Genomic DNA, 22506 nt, shown 5'->3' with positions numbered 1-22506 from the left:
TGCTTCAATAGAAAAGCAAATGATTGTGAACCTAAACTAGAAACAGATATTACTTGAAAAATCTAGATTGTCTGGCAGCATGTGTGGAGAGCGAATTGGGATTAATGTTTCAAGTTGTTGACCAATCAAGTGATTGTTGCTCAATTTTGGCTTAGAAATAATTTTAGAAAGGATTTTTTTTTTCAAAAAACCAAAACTGGTTTTCTTGCTTTCAAAAAAATTGCCTTTTAGGATGTAAATGTTACTGGTATTTGTTGCCAATCCTGCATTATCCTTAAGAAAACGGCAATGAGCTGTTGTCTCAAATGACTGCAGTCCCTCTTGATGTCTACGTATCGGGGACCATTTGTATTACTTTGTCAGCTGAAGATATCCTTCCATTTCTGCAGGAAAACACTTCAGATATCCAGACAGCTGAAGGACCAAGCAGTTGAAGCTCAGACCTGTTACAGCCTTGGTAACACTTACACACTGCTGCAGGACTACGAGAAAGCTATTGACTACCACCTTAAACATCTCTCGATTGCTCAAGAACTTAATGACAGGTAGAGGTTTGTTTTTAAAATTTGCTTTTGTTCCAGCGAGCTGCTAATGGCTGTTGTTTCATTTCATGTAATACATTTTGTCATTGTCGTTGGTCTCCATAATCTGTGGAAATGTTATTTCAGTGTGAGAGCAATCGATACATTGAACAAATTTCCAAGGACATCCACCAAAGTGGGCATCGGTAAACCAGACTGGGTCACATGCTGAAATTTTGGTTCACAAACACTGAAACAGCAAAAGCTGATCCTTACTCTTTCCATACACCCCGCCCCCCCAAAAAAAACCCCAGAGTTCTGATGAAGAGCCATCTAGACTCAAAATGTTAACTTACTGTCTCTCCACAGATGCTGCCTGATCCACCGTGATCTCCAGCATTTTTGTTTTGTTTTCAGTACAGATTCCAGCATTTGCAGTAATTTGCATCTACATTGTTATTACTATTGTGCTGTTGTCTCACGTCACATCAGCTTGAAATACATGCTATTCATGTCAAAGTGCTTGCTGAAGGATGGTTTTTGTGGCTTATCTGCCCACACTTTTTTTTTTGGTTTCTGAGTTTGAGTGATATCTCCAGTTGTAGTTCGCCTCAGTCAATGAATCTTCTTTGAAGACGTGGAAATTTCCTTGTTCCATCAGATTGGACTAAATTGTATTTGTCAGATATCACTAGACTTTATAGATGAAAGAAAAATCTGTGTTACTCCTTCAGTCACTTGAAATTCATCTTAGAACTGGAAAGCATGATGGATTGTCTCTGTTGTTCTGAAAGTAGGGCATCTAAGTCTTCCTTAACTGGCTGATCCTTCCTGTTAATTGTCACTGAGTATCACAGGCTCTAAGATTTGCTTTCTTCTCCAAAATATTAAATTGAACACCACAAGGCTCAATGTTCTGAAATAAATCAACTGGCAAGTGACAGCTGAGTTAGCAAGTTAGCTACTTTCGCTGTGTCCTTGGCTTTGGATAAAAAGGAGAAAGTGAGGACTGCAGATGCTGGAGAGTCAGCATCGAAGAGTGTGGCACTGGAGAAAGCACAGCAGGTCATGCAGTAACCGAGGAGCAGGAGAGTTGAGAGTAAAGGGCTTATGCCCAAAACGTCAACTCTCCAGCTCCTCGGAAGATGCCTGACTGACTGTGCTTTCTCTAGCGCCATACCTTTTGACTTTGGATAAAAAGGGCAGACTCTGCTCAATGATGAATAGCAAAATCGCTGTGAGTGAGTGTAAAACCATATCTCGGTTTTGCCATTCAGTTTTGGAGCACTGTTGAAACTTTCCCGTGACGAGAGAAGGTTGATGCCTGAAAAGAAGCCCTTCAATTTCTTCCTCCTTCTAACTTGTCCATCTGGTCCTCTGGCCAGATGTCTTCACTGAGTCATGAGTCACATAGCAACATAATTCAGTTCACTGTGACAGGTAATCAAGAAATTAACAATTATCTGCTATCTTCTTTTTATTGGACGGTCTGGTTTATGATACAGACATGGATTGTATCTATGTTGACAGGCTTGACAAGGGATGCAGAAAATGTTAGGAACGGATGACATTTGTGGGCATCTGGACAGAAAACTGGTTGAGAACTCAGCACTATGGAGTTTTAATTAAAATTTAACTTAATTTCCATAACTCATCTCATCTCCTGTTTCTGCATGGATTTGGTTTCTAGTCAACAGACATATCAATATAATTTGAATAGATTCTAAACCAGATTCCAACTACACCCATGAGCAATTTTTCTTTTTGTAAAGGCAGGGTTCGGGTGGGTAGTGCATGATTCCAGACTGAGTGGAGGAAGCTGGATCAAACTTTATTTTTTGTGCATTGCATCCAGTTTATAACATTTCTCCTCGTAGCCTGTTGGAGCATTCCATATCCTATTGGGAGACCTGAATCTGTTTGCCTTCATACAAACATACCAATTATAAGCAAGCACAGGCCTTTCAGTCCTTTGAAACTTCTCAGCCATTCAACAAGACCAAGGCTGATTTGATAATGGCCTCTGCTCTACGTTACACCTATCCCCCAATAACTTTTGACTCCTTTATCAAGAATCTATTCAATTCTGCCTTGAAAGTATTCCTCAACATCACTGTTCTCTTGGGAAGTGTGTTACACAGATTCAGGCCCCTCTGAGAAATTTCTTTTCCCTTATTTCTGTCTATAACGAGAGACCCATGATTTTTGAAGTCCAAGCCTAGTCTGTTCCACAAATGATTCATCGCTTCCTCATCCATCCTGTCAACTCCCCTCTTGCACTCACATATTACCTGTATTCTGCTCAGTGATGAGTAGAAGACCTCTCAGAAGTTTGGAGCTGGTGTCAAAACCTCAGCCACCCCATAATGAGGGAGGTGCACTTGTGCACATATTACTGACTTGAATTGTTTGATATATTACCCAAACCTTGAAATGTTGATTATCATCATAAGATGCTGGTGTTTGGAAAAGAAGCAGAGATGGGCATATAAGGGGAACAATTTTGTGCTTAAATTAAAGAAGTGACTTGTAAATGTTGCCAGTGTAGAACCTTGAACAGTATTCACACACTTCAGTTTCTTTTCCTTTTCCAAATATCACTGAATATGCTGAGAAGATTCTTGCTTTCCTCAAGATTTCTGCATAAGTGCTATCTGCAACCTTTTCAACTTGGGTTTGTTAAGGATAATGGAATTAATCCTACGGCATGGGGTGCATGCATGTTGAATTATTTGTCATCAATAAACGTATCAAGAAGTGACAAGCGTGGTAATGAAGCTCACTTGGAAATTCAATGCCCTTTCCGTTGACAGAAATGTTGCATAATTAAGAAGGCTGACTAATAAGTCAATGCCGATTAGAAATTTCCTAGCTTAGCAGCATGGTAGGTCATTTACAGATGAGGCAACTGCTATTAGTCAAACAGACAATTTGTTGCACCAAGCATTTTACTATTGCCTTGGAAAAAGCTCTTTATCATCAGCATTTAACTGTATCGTTTGTGATTTCAGTTGATCAGTAATCTGTTAAAAGTTTTTTTAATGCGTTCAGGAAATGGGTATCTTGGGTAATTTATTGCCCCCATCTCTAATTACCCTTGAAGAGTGTGGTGAGTTGCCCTCTAGAACCACTGTGTCTACATGAGTTCCAGGAATTTGACCCAACAGTGATGAAGGAATAATGACATAGTTCAAGATGAGAGTGTTAGGTAACTCGGAAGAAGGAACGAAGATCTCGGTAGTCCCAACTGCTCTTGTTCTCCTACATGGAAGCATTTTCAGATTTGAACTGTGCAGACCAAGAAGCTTTAGTGTATCACTCCACTACAGCTTGTAGATGATGTGCACTGTAGACATGGTGTGCTAGTGGTGGACTGTGTGAATACTGAACATGTAGATGCGGTGCCAATTGTTTGAGCTGCTTTGTCCTGGATGGTGTCAAAGCTGCACTGAGGTAGCCAGGTGAGGATTATCATACTCCTGATGTCTTCATTGTGGACAGTGAGAAGTCTTCGGGGGAGTTGATTCTTGCCAATGCAATGGCTAAACTGGTGGTTTTGCTAATTTATGCTGATGAACCAACGTCAATTGAAGATAATATTTAAATAAGAGCCAGGAAACTTGTTCTTTGCAACAGAACACATTGGGTACGTGACTGCACAGAAGGAGCATGAATAGGCCATTCAGCCCCTTGAGTCTGCTCTGCTATTCAGTCAGTTCATTGATCAGATCGTGGCTTCACTTCCAATTTCCTGTGTGCCTTCCACTCCCCAGAATAGCTGTTGACCTGTCAGTCAAAATATGTCAAATGCAGCCTCAAAAGCTTCAATGACTTGGCCTCAGTACGCACTGTGGGGCAAACTTCCAAATATTCATGGTCCTCTGAGAGCCCATGTTTCTACTCATGGCAGTGTTAAATGAGAAATCTCTTATTTTGCAGCTGTGATCTCAGTTCTAGATATCCCTCCCATGAGGGGAAATGTCCTCTTGGTATCTAACTTGTTAAGCCTCTGGGGATCTTTTATATTTCAATAAGGTCACCTCTTGTTCTTCAAAACTCCAATGGCTATATGCCCAACCTGCTGAACCAAATGGCCGCACCAGTGCTCTGTGCATACTTGGTGATATCTCCCTAGTTTTTTACTCTATTGTTCCACAGTCACGATCAACATGCATACTTATAATTGTGCAAACTAGGAGCAGTAGGAGGCCATTCAGTCCTTCAAACCTGTTCTGTCATTCAATCAGATCCTAGCTGATCTGTTTTGTGTTATAAATTCCACATTCTCATGTAGTCCTGATGGACTCTAAGTCTGGACCGACCACAAGAGTTAACACCTTTTCCACCTCCACCTTGTCAAGACAGTTCAGGATCTTGTACACTTGAACCAAGTCACTCCACACTCTTCCAAACTCCAGTGGACAGAAAAATAGAGTCTTTCCAACCTTTCTTCATTAGAAACCTGCTCATTCCAGGTATCAATCCAGTAAAGTTCATCCAAACTGCCTCCCAGTACACTTGCATCCTTCCATAAGTAGGGAGGTTAAAACTAAACACGGTATTCAAGTTGTTGTCTTACCAATGCTCTGTAGAACTGACACATCACATACTGACTTGTATGTTCAGTTCCTCTTGTAATAAAGGGGAACATCCCATTAGCCTTCTTAAATATTTGCTATACCTCAAAGCTGACTGCTACACAGACTTCACCCAATACCATCTTCTTTCAAGAGATAGCGTGAAAAGTTTATTTCCTTCGATTAAACAGGATTGCAAGGCACATAGTCTAATGGAGAATTTAATATATTTTTTAGCATTTACCTTGAGTTTGACATTTTCACGGTCCATATGGTTCATGTCCTGTGTGATATTATTTTGATCCAGATGTACCTATCCATATCCTGTTCTGAATGCAATATTTATGAAGACAAAGTGGGGACTGCAGATGCTGGAGATCAGCGTCAAGAGTGTGGCGCTGGAAAAGCACAACAGGCCGGATAACATCCGAGGAGCAGGAGAATCGACGTTTCGGGCATAAGCCCTTCATCAGGGAATGTCGACTCTCTTGCTCCTCAGATGCTGTCTGGTCTGCTGTGCTTTTCCAACACCACACTCTTGACTTCGATATTTATGAGTTTGTTTTAGAGTCATAGAGATGTACAGCATGGAACAGACCCTTCGGTCCAACCCGTCCATGCCGACCAGATAACCCAACCCACTCTAGTCCCAGCACCCAGCCCATATCCATCCAAACCCTTCCTATTCATATACCCATTCAAACGCCTTTTAAATGTCGCAATTGTACCAGCCTCCACCACTTCTTCTGGCTGCTCATTCTATATATGTACCACCCTCTGTGTGAAAATATTGCCCCTTAGGTCTTTTTTATATCTTTCCCCTCTCACCCTAAACCTATGCCATCTAATTCTGGACTCCCCGAACTAGAAAAGGCTTTGTCTATTTATCCTATCCACGCCCCTCATGATTTTGTAAACCTCTATAACATCATCCCTCAACCTCCGATGCTCCAGGGAAAACAACCCCAGCCTGTTCAGCCTCTCCCTATAGCTCAAATCCTCCAACCCTGGCAACGTCCTTATAAATCTTTTCTGAACCCTTTCAAGTTTCACAGCATCTTTCCGATAGGAAGGAGACCAGAATTGTATGCAATATTCCAACAGTGGCCTAACCAATGTCCTGTACAGCCGTAACATGACCTCCCAACTCCTGTACTCAATAATCTGACCAATAAAGGAAAGCATACCAAACGCCTTCTTCACTATCCTATCTACCTGCGTCTCCACTTTCAAGGAGCTATGAACCTGCACTCCAAGGTCTCTTTGTTCAGCAACACTCCCTAGGACCTTACCATTAAGAGTATAAGTCCTGCTAAGATTTGCTTTCCCAAAATGCAGCACCTCGCATATATTTGAATTAAACTGCATCTGCCACTCCTCAGCCGTTTGGCCCATCTGGTCAAGATCCTGTTGTAACCTGAGGTTACCTTCTTCGCTGTCCACTACATCTCCAATTTTGGTGTCATCTGAAAACTTACTAACTGTACCTCTTATGCTCGCATCCTAATCATTTATGTAAATGACAAAAAGTAGAGGACCCAGCACTGATCCTTGTGGCACTCCATTGGTCCCAGCCTCCAGTCTGAAAAACAACCCTCCACCACCACCCTCTGTCTTCTATCTTTGAGCCAGTTCTGTACCCAATAGGCTAGTTCTCCCTGTGTTCTATGAGATCTAACCTTGCTAACCAGTCTCCCATGGGGAGCCTTGTCAAACGCCTTACTGAAGTCCAAATAGATCACATCTTCCACTCTGCCCTCATCAATCCTCTTTGTTACTACTTCAAAAAACTCAATCAAGTTTGTGAGACAAAAAGTTTTCCTGGAGAAAAATGCTTTTGGACACACAAATATCAAAACCGCTCTATGTTCTCATTTCTCAATTAATTCCCTCAAATTTACAAAGGGTTTTATTTGAATTATCTTTGTACAGTGAAAAAAGGTACTGCCAAGATTCTAAATAAGAAAAACTTAATTGCAAGGAGTCCTAAAATAAATGTTTGAAAAAATAATTCTACAACATAAGAGAAAACCAGGCTGTGATAACATCAATGTTTTGGATGTGACAGAAGAACAGTGAGATCATCTAATCTCATCTGAACAATGAGGGTCCGTTACTGAGAGATTGAAGCTGGTGAATAAGATGTTGTTATTTTTGGTTGTTTGGCCAGGGTTGGTGAAGGGAGAGCCTGCTGGAGCCTGGGAAATGCGTACATGTCCCTCAGAAACCATGAACAAGGGCTGCACTTTGCTTCACGACATCTAGAAATCTCCAGAGAGGTAAGGCACCTTTTTCAAATCAGGCGACACAGAAGGAGACAGTTTTCCCATAATGCTTGTGGTGGCTCTTAAGAGGGCATAACCCAATTTGCCATTTGTCCATGCCCTTTCTCTTAGTTCATGTACATTTTTTCCTTCAATTTTGAAAATTATTATTGAATCTGCTGCTTTTCAGGCACCATATCCCAGATCTTGACTGTCAATCCAATAAAAGTTCTCATCATGTTTTGGTTTCTTTTACCAATTACTTTAAGTCTGTGTCATCTGCTTGTTGACCTTTCTGCTGCGGGAGACTGTTTCACCTATAGCCTTATCAAAACCCCATTTTATAGTTTTGAATGTTCTGTTAAATTTCCTCTTGCCTTTCTCTGCTTGAAGGAAAATAACTTGGTATTGATGCAATGTGAAAGAAAATTGATACGTCTGTTCACTCAAGCTGCTCATCTGTGTGAAAGCTGAATTGTGGACTGAAATGCACTGAGAATGTAATGGCTGTCGTTTCACTGACCAGTGTCCATTACTTGAATTAGTCAGTAATGAGTACACAAATCAGTTTCCATGTTTCTTTTCTCGACTCTTTCCATGTCTAGGAGCCAGCTACTCAGTGGTGAGGAATTCAACTCTTTTTATCATTAGTTTCTAACAAACATCAGTTTTCCCTTCTGAACCTTTCCCTGTCATAGAAGCTAGAAAATGAAACCAGGAATAGGCTATTGGGCCCTTCAAACCTGCACCACCATTCAATATGATCATGGCTGATCATGTGATTTCAGTATCCCACTGCCACTTTCTCTCCATAGCCTCTGATCCCTTTAGCCACAAGGGTCACGTCCAGCTCCCTCTTGAATGTACTAAACGAACTGGCCTCAGCAGCTTTCTGTGTGAGAGAATTTCACAAGTTCACAACTGCCTGAGTGAAGAAATTCTTCATCATCTCAGTCCTGAACGGTTTACCCCTTATTGTCCAGAGCCAACCACTGGGGAAGAAGTCAGCTTTTTACTTACTAATCATTCTGTTTAGGGACGTTACTACACTCCTCTAGGACAGGAAGAATTTGAAACTGGCCTTCTGGCTCAGAGTTATGGGCTCTACCCTTGTGCCACAAGCCTAAATATTTCAGCTTTTATTTTGAAAAGATATTTTTATTCAACCTGTTCAGAAATTTTGCTACACATCTCTGGAAGAGGGCTTAAATGCAGGCATCTTTGTCCAGAGATACAGGATTACCATTGTGTCAGAAAAGCCCTTTTAAAAACAAACATCAGCTCTTGCATACAACTTTGGATCTGATCTGCTTCAACAATAAAGGAACCTGCATTTCTAACTCTGACACCTGTCTGACAGAGATGTCTGACAGTGATGACCACATTCTATGAAAATATGAAACGTCATGAAAATGGGTAAAGCCTCTTGAGATAAGATAAGTCAAACCAAGTAGATAATCCTGTCCCATGTAACTCGAGAAATCAAGGAGAATTTGTACAAATAAAGAACTTACAATTAAATAGCGCCCTTCTCATCCTTTGATTGTGGAATCATGACATCGAGCAGCCAATTTGCACTTAGCAAGATCCCACAAGCAGCAGTGAGAATAATGAGGCACTATATTTTCATCAGTGGTTGCAAACATTGAGCAAGATGCTAGATGGCAGTGTCTGCCCTTCTCCGTATACTGTCATGCGGCCTGTTTAGACTCCTGACAGACATTTGAGGCTTCAGTTTAATGTCTATCCTAAAAGACAGCACCTCTGACAATGCAGCACTGCTCAGCACTGCACTGAAATATTCAATGAGGTTATGAAGTTCCTGAAGAGAAATTTGAACCCAGAGGATCAAAGATAGCAATACGGCCAACTGATATAATATGAAGGAAAGATTTTATTTCCCATTCAATTGAAAAGACTTTGAATGGCTTACCACAATGAGTTTGGTTCCTTCCAGCAAGCTCAAATTGATGCATTATGTGCAAGTGTGATGCAAATTGCCATTTTAAATTAGCTGTGCTGAATGATTCAGAATTTGAATACAATCACTGGTTTCAGATAAAAGCAATCTGTGACAAAGAGGAGGTTTAGCAATTCTATTTGTGAAGCAAAAGGTAAATTTAGAATTCTCAGTGTCCTGGAGAAGTGGAATTTGGGTAAATGAAAAAAACCCTCACCAACATGGTGAGCAGATTGAATGTTTGAGGATTAAGGGAAGAAATTGCAGGGGCCCTAGCAGAAATATTTCGATCAGCCACAATGACGGGTGAGGTGCCAGAGGACTGGAGTGTGGCTAATGTGTGCCTTTATTTAAGAAAGGCTGTAAGGAAAAGCTTGGGAACTGTAGACCTGTGAGCCTAATGTCAATGGTGAGTAAGTTGTTGGAGGTCATTCTAAAAGATAGAATTTACATGCATTTGGAGAGGCAAGGACTGATCGTGGATAGTCATCATGGTTTTGTGTGAAGGTAACATGTCTCACTACTTGATTGAGTTTTTAAGGAAGCAACCAAGAAGATTGATTAGGGCAGAGTGATCGACATTGTTTACTTGGACTTTACTAAAGCCTTTGACAAGGTTTCGCATAGCAGATGAATTAGTAACATTAGATCACATGGGATTCAGGGTGAGCTTGCCAATTGGATACAAAATTGGGTAAGTGTAGCAGGTCAGGCAGCAATTGAGGAACAGGAAAATCAACGTTTTGGGCAAAAGCCCTTCATCAGGAATGAAGGTCTTTCATGAGGGCTTTTGCCCAAAACATCGATTTTCCTGCTCCTGCCTGACCTGCTATGCTTTTCCAGCACCACTCTAATCTTGACTCTGATTTCCAGTATCTGCAGTTCTCACTTATGCCTACAAAATTGGGTAGGAGACAGAGGGAGATGGTGGAAAGTTTTTCAGACTGGAGGCCTGTGACCAGTGGTGATCTACAAGGATTAGTATTGGGTCCACTTTTGTTTGTCATTTATATCAACGATCTGAATGGGAATATAGAAGGCATCATTAGTAAATTTGAGGATGACACCAGATTGTGAACAGTGAACAAGGTTAAATAAGATTAGAAAGGGATCTTGATGGGCTGAGGAGTGACAGATGGAGCTTAGTTTGGATAAATGTGAGGTATTGCAATTGGTAAAATAAACAAGGGCAGGACTTATACACTTAATGGTCAGGTCATGGGTAGAGTTGTGGAACAGAGACTGAGGGATTCAGGTATATGGTTCTTTGAAATTTGTGTCACAGGTAGACTGGGTGGTTAAGAAGGCATTTAGCAAACTTGCCTTCATTGCTCAGATCTTTGAGTACAAGAGTTGGGATATCATGTTGAGATTGCACAGGATGTTGGTGAGGCTTCTTCTGGAGTACTGCATGCAATTCTGGGCACCCTGCTTTTGGAAGGATATTATTAAATTGGAGAGGGTTCAGAAAAGATTTACCAGGATGTTTCCGGGAATGGAGGGTTTGAGTTAGAAATATAGACTGAGACTTTTTTCACTGGAGCGAAGGAGGTTGAGAAGGGACTTTATCGAGGTTTATAAAAGAATGAAGGGCATAGGTAAGGTGAATAGCAAGGGTCTTTTCCATAGGGTGGGAGAGTTTAAAACTAGGGGGCATATTTTTAAGGTGAGAGGAGGAAGATTTAAAAAGGACATGAAGGGCAATTTTTTTTACACTGAGTGTGGTTAGTGTGTATACTGAACTGCCAGAGGAAGTGGTGATTGTGGGTGCAATTACAACATTTAAAAAACATTTGGATAAGTTAATTAATAGGAAACATGAATGGGCCAAGCACAGGCAAGTGAGTCTAGTTTAGTTTGGGAACATCATCAGTGTGGACTAGTTGGACTGAAGGATGCTATGTGACTCTATGACTGTAATACTTTGTTTCAAACTTCGCTTAACAAGAAAAGATTGCAGATTTAGCATTGGAAACAAAATTTAGCATTTTTCATGTGAACTTAATATCAATTAACACTGTGCAATCAACGATAATTTTAGATGGTGCAAGATCCATTTCTCATCCTTTTAGCTACAGAGCATTAGTTATGACGCCCAGAGAGATGTGAATCAGACATGTGCTGGATCGATTACATTTATTGGTCTTGGTAGGCTAATGGCTGCCAAGATCAACAGTTTCAGTGAGCGCTAAATCAGCCAATCATTAATGACAAGCAAATGAGCCAGCAGATAGGCATTAACATGCACTGGCGTGTTTAATATGAATGATCCCAGCAATAGTGAGAACCAGATAGATGCAATCTCCCAATGTAGAAACTTGATGTCAACTATGTTCTTTTAGCGGTTGAAGACCATTATGTTCTTCAAAAGACTAAGCACTTGGTGAGCTTGGGACGTTAAATGGTGCTTTATAATCAAGGATCCTCAACTTCCTTGAAGCATAATCAATATGGCAGCCTATCATCAATTTTGAACGTATTTGTTAAACGTCCAGCACCCCTTCAAAGAACAGTCACGCTTCTCTCTTCCCTCCTCATTCCTGCTTGCACTCGGATAATTCTCCTCTGCTCCCTCCTCCTTCAGAAACAGGGTTTTACTGTTCTGTGCAGGGGTCTGACCCTGGGCATAAATATGTATCACTGGTGCATTTTACATGTGGCCAGGTAAGTGATCCAACATAAAACATTCCCCAAATGGGCCTTTAGTTTTGGAAGCTGCCTGCTTCAGGCCACATTGTTGGCAAAATGCCCCACAGTGGGATCACACTGAAGAGCCAACCTGGTGCACCTTCCTGTGATTTTACTTGGCGGCCCCATCTTTGAGACCTCCTTGATAAAATTCAGACCCTGGTATCCAGCTTTTTTAACTGCTGTCCCCTGCATGACAAGGCTGAGTTATTTTGCCCTCCCTGACGTACAAGAAAACATTTTGAGTTGAACATGTAAAACTAGAGACTTTGCATTTATTTATGTAGATTTGATACAGTTGACAATGCCCTCCCCACCTGTACAATCTGCCTGACTTTCTGCTATTTTGTACTTTTCCTGAGTGACGCAGGAAAAGACAGAGGGAAAATGAAAAAGTACCTGTCTCAGCACAGTCAATCTTTCACGTGTTTAAATTAGTAACTCAAACTCTATGGTTATAAACTGCAGGACGTATAATTGTTTTGCTATTCGTGGTAACACGTTAATTAATCACGGTAATTACATCTAAATTACATATACAGAATTGGGTTAATTAGAAACCAATTCTGTTGCTGAAGAGCCAAGCTGCATTCTAAAATGTTCAGGATGTAATTGTTACCAGAGGAATAGCTTTGCCTCTATATTTGGACCTAATTTTAGCTGTGTTCTGCAGGTTAATTGTGCCTGTGACATTTTGCCCATGAATCAGGGAGCCCAGCCTCTAACTTGAGACTTGAATCATCAGACTGGAATGAGTATACAAGGGCCACAGTTGCAGGCAGCAGACTCCATTCATTTTGCCACAAGAAAAGTAAGGAGCAAACCAGCTTTTGGGTGTTCCCAAAGAGGTAGTGAGAAAGAAACAAGTCTAAGGCTGGTACACTGGATAAAGGGAGCAAGTTAAGTAGTCAAGGCAGGTAAGAGTATGGCAGAGAACGAGGTAAGACTGATGAATTAAACTGCATTTATTTCAATGCAGGAAGCCCAACAGGTAATTCAGATGAACTTCAGGAATGGTTAGGAGCACAAGACTGGGATATCATAGCAATTACAGACTCCGGGATAGGCAGGACTGGTAGCTTAATGTTCCAGGGTATAGCTGCTATAGCAAGGATAGAAAGACGGTATGAGAGAGGAGGGAGAGTGGCATTTTTGGTTAAAGATAACATTACAGCTGTACATGTGGAGGACATTTCTGGGAGAACATACAGCAAAGTTATATGGGTGAAACTGAGAAATAAGAAAGGGATTGGGGTCACCTCATTAGGATTGTACTATCTGCTCCCAATAGTCAGTGGGAAATTCAGAAGCAGATATGTAAGGAGATCGCAGGTATCTATGAGAATAATAGGGTTGTAATGATAGGGAATTTTAACTTTTCAAACATAGACGGGAACTACCATAGTGTTAAGGACTTGGAAGGAAAGGAATTTAAGTATATACAAGCACATTTTCTTATTCAGTATGTAGATGTACTTACTAGAGAAGGGGCAAAACTTGGCCTTCACTTGGAAATAAAGTAGGGCAAGTGACTGAGGTGACAGTGGGGGAGCACTTTGGGGCAAGCGATCAAAATTCTACTAATTACAAAATAGTTAGGGAAAATGATAGACCTGATCTAAACTTAGTTCTAAATTGGAGTAAGGCCAGTGTTGACAGTATTAGGCAGGAACTTTCAAAAGTTGGTTGTGGGAGGCTGCTCGCAGGTCAGGGGAAAGTGGGAGGCTTCCAAAACTGAGGTAACAAGAGACCAGAGACAGTGTGTTCTTGTTAGTGCGAAGGGCAGAGCTGGTAGATATAGAGAATACTGGACGACAAATAAAAGTTGAGGTTCTGGTCAAGAAAAAGGAGGAGATATATGTCCGGTATAGACAGCTGAGATTCAATGAATCCCTAGAGATGTATAAGAGCAATAGAAGTATACTTGAGAGAAATCAGGAGAGCAAACAGGGGGCGAGAAAGCTTCGAGGAGAAAGTGAGGTCTGCAGATGCTGGAGATCAAAGTTGAAACTTTATTGCTGGAACAGCACAGCAGGTCAGGCAGCATCCAGGGAACAGGAGATTCGACGTTTCGGGCACAGGCCCTTCTTCAGGAATGAGAAAGCTTCAGCAAATAGAATTAAGGAGAATTCAGAAAGATTCTACCATTAAATTAAAGGCAAAAGAGTAATTAGGGAGAGAATAGGGCCCCTTAAAGATCAATGAGTCTATGCATGGAACCACATGAGCTGGGTAAGATATTGAACAAATATTTTGTGTCAGTATTTACAATAGAGAAGATTATGGGCATTAGAGAACTTTGAGAAATAAATTGTGATGTCCTAAAACATGTTGGTATTACAGAAGAGGAGGTGCTGAAGGTCTTAAATTGCAAAAAGGTAGATAAATCCCCAAGACTTGCCTGGTGTATCCCAGAACTTTGTGGGAAGGTAGGGAAGAGATTGCTGGGCCCCTTGCTGAGATATTTGTATCATAGATAGCCACAGGTGAGGTGTTGGCAGGTTCAAAGGTGGCTAATGTGCCATTATTTAAGAAAGGGTATGAGGAAAGGCCAGGAAACTATAGACTGGCGAGCCTGAAGTCAGTGGTAGGTGCATTGTTATAGAGGATTCTGAGAGACAGGTCTTGGATGCACTTGTACAGGCAAGGACTGTGCAGTTCTGGTCATCCTGTTATAGGAAAGATATTATTAAACTGGAAAGGGTTCAGAAAAGATTTACCAGGATGATGCCAAGAATGTGGGCATTTGAATTCTACAAATAGGCAGGAAAAGGTAGGGCTTTTTTCCCTGGAACATCAGAGGCTGAGTGGTGACCTTATAGAGGTTTATAAAATCAATAGAGGCATGGATAGTGTGAATAGTAAGGGTCTTTTCCCTAGGGTGTGGGAGCCCAAAACTACAGGGCGTAGGTTCAATGTGAGAGGGGAAAGAATTAAAAGGGACCTCAGGCATCGTTTTCACGCAGAGGGTGGTGCGTATGTGGAATGAGCTGCCAGAGGAGATGGTGAACGTGGATTTAAGTACAACATTTCAAAGGCATTTGGATGGGTTGAGGGGTTTATGGACCAAATGCTGGCAGATAGGACTATCTCAGTTTAGGATAACTGGTTCGTGTGAATAAGTTGGACTGAAGGGTCTGTTTTCATGCTGAATAATTCTATGTCTCTATGACTCTGTACAACCAAACACCTTTGCTAATTACTCAATAAGCACTTGAATCCCTCCACAGATTTAAGTGGTTAACTGATCACTACAACTCACAAATGAGGAGGCAACAGCTTAGTTCTGGGATTTGCATTTGCGAAAGAAATTTCTGTTTAAATCTTGCCAAAAGTGATGAGAATGTTAGATTACAGTGCTGCGAAATGTGATTATGATGTTATAGATAAGAATTAGAAATACTTGCACAGAGTAGTGGTGGGAAATCTCTGGAATTATTCAAAAGGCAATTGAATATCAGACTAGCCTTGAAGTTTGACCTCGAGGACTGGCCTTAAACACACTTAGGGTGGATTGACTCCAGAGTTACCTTTGTTTCTCTAGCTCTAACTTAAAAGGATTTCTTTAGCTATGATTTGACTTTCCCTTGCAAAGCAAGGAGTATTCTGAGTTTTGTTTGCATGCCTGACTCTAGTTTCTTATTTACAAAAATGTCCACTGATTCTGCAGGTTTTGTGCATGAGTGTCTGCCTTTATGGTCTTCTAATGCTGAGCTCCTGAGCATTCTATTTGATAGTCAGTTGCAGGAACACCAGCCTTGGCCTTATTCTCTGGCATTCCTGTTAACGTAAACTTTACCTTTTTAATCTTTTAAATGCCTACTCAGAAGCTATCTTTTTCAACTATCTCTTAGCTCTTCTACTCCTACTTGCCATTCTGCCTTATATATTTTCTTGTTTAAAAGCTTATTTCAATAAAAGTTATATATACAACCAAGTATTTTTGTGGCAGAACTGAAGTATATTGTAATTGTTGAATTTTCTTTTACTTTCTATCATATTGTTCTAACAACAAATCACCCATCAGGGATTCGTTGATCTCAAACAGTAAAATGCATTGCAGCCTTTACAGCAAGCCAATTGATTAGTCTGTGCAATTTGCAAACTTGCTGCAGACTAACTGGCAAGTAGGGTCACTGCAGTGTATATGCATAGCACATGATGTCCTTTAAAAGTGGACTTTCTTCAAACCCAGGGACACATGCAACGTCCCACTAATCTCTGCTGAAAACTGTTTGAGCCTTCATATTTTTACATCTGCTGTATCATTATTGTTAAATCATTTGTTTCCATTTGATCCAAGTATGAATGATTTCAGAGCATTAATTCACCTTGCAAAATCCTGTGAATTTGCACAAACTAATTAAAGGCAGGATTGACTTAGGTCCCAGAAGTGAAATCATGTATACAAAAGAAAAGAAAAACCAGCACTCGGGAGGGCTGCTAACATGAGGAAGTTGGAACAAATTACTGCTGATGCTGAAATCTGCACTGAAGGCAAAAAATGCTAGAGTTCACAGCAGGTGAGGCAGCATCCATGGAGAGAAAGCAAGTTAGTGTTTTGCGTCTCAATGACTCTTCATCAGAGCTGACGTGGAAGTGCTGAGTTTGTGAATCAGTGGCTTCGATGCATTCATTAAATACACTTGACCTTGCAATATACTGACAGATACCCCAGATATACAGGGCAGACCAATCCCAGGCAAAACGGCAGGAAACAAATACAGTAGCGCCTCGACTTAGGAATTTAATCTGTTCCGGGACCCGATTCACGAACCGAAAATTTCGCGAACTGAATCAATTTTTCCCATTGCTCGGATAGCGTAAGAATGCTTGGACAGCTGTTCACAGCGCACGCGCCAAAGACTAACTGAATGAGATCACGCGGGACCCGAGAGCTTTTTCGTTCAACAAGCTCGTAGCAAAGCAGAACAATTGAACCACATGGTTGTACACGGGCGTTTTGCGTTTGTACCTTCGTTCGTACGTTGAATTTCGTACGTATGTTGAAGCAAAATTTTACGTACAGTCCTGTTCGTAAACGGGGTCGTTCGTATGTCGAGGCGCTACTGTACTGCAGAAGTTATTATGCAAAGGAGATGATGACATTTCCAGCGTGGTGTAGTATATCATTTTCCACAGCAGGTACAGTTACAACATTTAAAAGGCATTTTGACAGGTATTAGAATATGAAGAGTTGAGAGGAATATGAACCAAACACAGGCCAGTGGGACTATTTTAGTTTGGGAAACTTGGTCAGCATGGAGGGGTTGGACCGAAGGGTCTGTTTCTGTACTGTATGACTTCATTAAAAATAGGCTGTTTAAACCTGATATCTTTGGACTAGTGTCTGATGTAACTGGGAAGGCTGTATTTTGTTTAAAAAAGGAGGGTGGGGCAATGGCAAGTTATTCAAGAGGCAATTTATCATTGCTGAGTCTTTTACAGGAGCCTCATTACATCCTTAATTACCCATATCTTTCTTTCACGAGGAAATCCAGTTCCTATTTTCAGTCAAAAAAAATTGTGTTGTCATTCTTTACATTTACAACTATGTTAGATAGACCCTTCCCACATCTACAGATGTTCAAAAACAATTTTCTTTTAACAACATTTTGGTAATGTTTTGAGGATAAGAATGGATCTGGAATCCTTTCACATGTCACATCTGTGTTATCAAAATGAACTTCTAATTTTTCAGGGAATTGACAGCCTGTTATGATTAAGTGTTCAGATTGTTGTCTACTATGAACCGTAAACAAGAGGACCAATGCAATAACTTTCATTTCAGTCTATGATAAAATACCCAAAAGCACATCGGGGAGTGGGTTGGCATCAGTCACAGGGACTGAGGGATGTGAGTGAAGGCATAACAGTTGAGAGAGGTTTTGCATGGGCTTTTTGAAATTGGGGACAGGCTTGGGAAAGTGGGGAAAAAAAAACAGAAGTTGCTGGAAAAGCTCGACAGATCTGGCAACATCTGTGAAGAGAAATCAAAGTTAATGTTTCGGATCCGATGATCCTTCCTCAGAACAGATTTACAGCATCTGCAGTTCTTTTGATTTTGACTTTGGAAAGTGCGGCTTTTGGGCAGGAACTCCCAGGATAAAGGGCATGATGGCCCCATCACTGAGAGCAAGTGCAAAGGGACAAAATACAAAATATTGTGGAGGTTATCCACTTCGGAAGTAAAAATAGTTGGTCAGAGTATTATTTAAGTCGTGAAAGATTGAAGTGTGTTGTTGTGCAGAGGGACTTAGGAGTGCTCGTACATAAATTGCTAAAAGTTGATTTGCGACAGATAATCAGGAAGGCAAATGGAATATTGGCTTTCACTGCTAGAGGGATTGAGTTTAAGAGCAGGGAGGCTGTGCTTCTGTTGTACACAGTGTTGGTGAGGCCGCACCTGGAGTACTGTGCGCACTTCTGCTCTCCTTACTTGAGGAAAGATAAACTGGCTTTGGAGGTGCTGCCAAGGAGGTTCACCAGGTTGATTCTGGAGATGAAGGAGTTACCCTATGAGGGGGGATTGAGCCTCTGGGACTGTACTCACTAGAACTTAGAAGAATGAGCTTCTTTCATAAAATTATGAAAGGGATAGATAAAAGTTCAAAGTTTATGAGAAGATTTGTAGCTCGGGTGCTCATTGTTGTGGTTCTGTTCGCAGAGCTGGGAATTTGTGTTGCAGACGTTTCGTCCCCTGTCTAGGTGACATCCTCAGTGCTTGGGAGTCTCCTGTGAAGCACTTCTGTGATCTTTCCTCCGGCATTTATAGTGATTTGTATCTGCCGCTTCCGGTTGTCAGTTCCAGCTGTCCGCTGCAGTGACCCGTATATTGGGTCCAGGTCGATGTGCTTATTGATTGAATCTGTGGATGAATGCCATGCCTCTAGGAATTCCCTGGCTGTTCTCTGTTTGGCTTGTCCTATAATAGTAGTGTTGTCCCAGTCAAACTCATGTTGCTTGTCATCTGCGTGTGTGGCTACTAAGGATAGCTGGTCGTGTTGTTTCGTGGCTAGTTGGTGTTTATGGATGCGATCATTAGCTGTCTTCCTGTTTGTCCTATGTAGTGTTTTGTACAGTCCTTGCATGGGATTTTGTACACTACATTGGTTTTGCTCATGCTGGGTATCGCGTCCTTCGTCCTGGTGAGTTGTTGACTGAGACTGGCTGTTGGTTTGTGTGCTGTTATGAGTCCTAGTGGTCACAGTAGTCTGGCTGTCAGTTCGGAAATGCTCTTGATGTATGGTAGTGTGGCTAGTCCTTTGGGTTGCGGCATGTCCTCGTTCCGTTGTCTTTCCCTTAGGCATCTGTTGATGAAATTGCATGGGTGTCCGTTTTTGGCGAATACATTGTATAGGTGTTCTTCTTCCTCTTTTTGCAGTTCTGGTGTACTGCAGTGTGTTGTGGTCCTTTTGAATAGTGTCTTGATGCAACTTCTTTTGTGTGTGTTGGGGTGGTTGCTTTCATAGTTTAGGACTTGGTTTGTGTGTGGTTTTCTTGTATACCTTTGTGGTGAATTCTCTGTTAGGTGTTCTCTGTACCCTCACGACTAGGAATGGGAGTTGGTTGTCCTTTTTCTCTCTAGTGAATCGGATTCCTGTGAGTGTGGCGTTGATGATCCGGTATGTGTTCTCTATTTTTGTGTTTTTAATGATTACAAAGGTTTCATCCACATATCTGACCCAGAGTTTGGGTTGGATTTGCGGTAAAACTGTTTCTAATCTTTGCATTACCGCTTCTGCTATGAGTCCAGAGATGGGTGAGCCTATGGGTGTGCCGTTGATTTGTTCATATATTTGGTTGTTGAATGTGCAGTGTGTTGTGAGGCACAGGTCCAGTAGTTTGAGTATGCTGTCTTTGTTGATAGGTTCCCCGTCTTGTTGTCTGTTCTGTATGTCCAGCAGGTTGGCTATTGTTTCTCTGGCTAGGGTTTTGTTGATAGAGGTGAACAGTGCCATTACGTCGAATGAGACCATAGTTTCTTCCTTGTCTATGTGTATATTTCTGATGATGTCCAAGAATTCCTGTGTTGACTGTATAGAGTGTCTGGATCCGCTGATCAGGTGTTTCAGTTTCTGCTGTAGTTCTTTAGCCAGTTTGTGTGATGGTGTCCATGGTAGTGATACTATGGGTCTGAGTGGGATGTCTGGTTTGTGCACTTTAGGTCGTCCATAGAATCTGGAGTGTTGTTGCTTTCAGGTTTCATTCTCTGGGGGACTTTAACTTTCCAGATATTGACTGGGAAAGCTATAGCTCGAGTTCGTTAGATGGGTCAGTGTTTGTTCAATGTGTGCAGGAGGGTTTCCTGACACAATATGTAGACAGGCCAACAAAAGGTGAGGCCATACCTGGATTTGGTTCTGGGTAACGAACCAGGCCAGGTGTTAGAATTGGAGGTAGGTGAGCACTTTGGGGACAGTGACCACAATTCGGTGACTTTTACTCTAGTGATGGAGAGGGATAAGTCTGCACTGCAGGGCAAGAGTTATAGCTGGGGGCAGGGAAATTATGATGCGGTGAGGCATGACTTAGGATGCGTGGCTTGGAAAAGTAGGCTTCAAGGCATGGGCACAATTGATATGTGGAGCTTGTTCAAGGAGCAACTATTGAGTGTCCTTGATAAGTATGTACCTGTCAGGCAGGGAGGAAAGGGTCGTGTGAGGGAGCCGTGGTTTAATAAGGAATTGGAATCCCTTGTTAAATGGAAGAGGGCGGCCTATGTAAAGATGAGGCGTGAAGGTTCAATTGGGGCGATTGAGAGTTATAAGGTAGCCAGGAAGGATCTGAAGAGAGAGCTCAGAGCAGCAAGGAGGGGACATGAAAAGTTCTTAGTTGGTAGGATTAGGGAAAACCCTAAGGCTTTCTATAGGTATGTCAGGAATAAAAGAATGACTAGGGTAGGAATAGGTCCAGTCAAGGATAGTAGTGGGAAATTGCGTGTGGAGGCTGAAGAGATTGGGGAGACACTGAATGAATACTTTTCGTCAGTATTCACTCAGGAACAGGACATTGTTGCCGATGTGAATATTGAGTCACAATTAATTAGAATGGACGGCTTTGTGGTATGTAGGGAAGAGGTGTTGGAAATTCTGGAAAGGGTGAAAATAGATAAGTCCCCTGGGCCTGATGGCATTTATCCTAGGATTCTCTGGGAAGCAAGGGAGGAGATTGCAGAGCCATTGGCTTTGATTTTTATGTCCTCGTTGTCTACAGGAATAGTGCCAGAAGACTGGAGGATAGCAAATGTGGTTCCCTTGTTCAAAAAGGGGAGTAGGTATAACCCTAGTAACTATAGGCCGGTGAGTCTCACTTCTGTTGTGGGCAAAGTCTTAGAGAGAATTGTAAGGGATAGGATTTATGAACATCTGGATAGGAATAATGTGATCAAGGATAGTCAGCATGGTTTTGTGAAGGGCAGGTCGTGCCTCACAAACCTTATTGAATTCTTTGAGAAGGTGACTAAGGAGGTGGATGAGGGGAAAGCGGTAGATGTGGTGTATATGGATTTTAGTAAGTTGTTTGATAAGGTTCCCCATGGTAGGCTACTGCAAAAAATACGGAGGTATGGCATTGAGGGTGAGTTGGAGGTTTGGATTAGGAATTGGCTGGCTGGAAGAAGACAGAGGGTAGTAGTTGATGGTAAAGGTTCATCTTGGAGTGCGGTTACTAGCGGTGTTCCGCAAGGATCTGTTTTGGGACCATTGCTGTTTGTCATTTTTATAAATGACCTGGAGAAGGGGCTAGAAGGTTGGGTGAGCAAGTTTGCGGATGATACGAAAGTCGGTGGAGTTGTTGACAGTGGGGAAGGATGTGTCAGGTTACAGCGGGATATAGATAAGTTGCAGAGCTGGGCAGAAAGGTGGCAAATGGAGTTCAATATAGGTAAGTGTGAGGTGATTCACTTTGGTATGAGTAACAAAAAGATGGGCTAATGGGCTAATGATCGGATACTTGGTAGTGTGGATGAGCAGAGGGATCTTGGTGTCCATGTACACAGATCTCTGAAAGTTGCCACCCAGGTAAATAGTGCGGTGAAGAAGGCATATGGCGTACTGGCTTTTATTGGTAGAGGAATTGAGTTCCGGAGCCCTGAGGTCATGTTGCAGTTGTAAAAGACTCTGGTGCGGCCGCATCTGGAGTATTGTGTGCAGTTTTGGTCGCCATACTATAGGAAGAATGTGGAGGCACTGGAACGGGTGCAGAGGAAGTTTACCAGGATGTTGCCTGGTATGGTAGGAAGATCGTATGAGGAAAGGCTGAGGCACTTGGGGTTGTTTTCATTGGAGAAAAGAAGGTTTAGGGGTGACTTGATAGAGGTGTACAAGATGATTAGGGGTTTAGATAGGGTTGACTATGAGAACCTTTTTCCACGTATGGAGTCAGCTATTACGAGGGGGCATAGCTTTAAATTAAGGGGTGGTAGGTATAGGACAGATGTTAGGGGTAGATTCTTTACTCAGCGAGTCGTGAGTTCATGGAATGCCCTGCCAGTA

General features: G+C 41.8%; 1 protein-coding gene across 8 annotated transcripts in view; it reads left to right on the top strand.

Moving 5' to 3' along the window:
* The window catches only part of gpsm1b (G protein signaling modulator 1b), a 255633-nt gene that overhangs the window by 132924 nt on the left and 100203 nt on the right, over positions 1–22506 (top strand). For all 8 annotated transcript variants that reach the window (XM_087998244.1, XM_087998247.1, XM_087998246.1 and 5 more), the window contains 2 exons: positions 390–545; positions 7269–7377. In XM_087998244.1, coding sequence (XP_087854370.1) covers positions 390–545; positions 7269–7377 — 265 coding nt within the window. The remainder of the gene's footprint in view (positions 1–389; positions 546–7268; positions 7378–22506) is intronic.

This window comes from Chiloscyllium plagiosum, unplaced genomic scaffold (assembly GCF_037043375.1).
Source record: "Chiloscyllium plagiosum isolate Xiang-an unplaced genomic scaffold, Cpla_swu_hap1 HiC_scaffold_21, whole genome shotgun sequence".
NCBI lineage: Eukaryota > Metazoa > Chordata > Chondrichthyes > Orectolobiformes > Hemiscylliidae > Chiloscyllium > Chiloscyllium plagiosum.
Note: the sequence above shows the minus strand (reverse complement) of the source record. Positions and strands in the feature narration are given on the sequence as shown.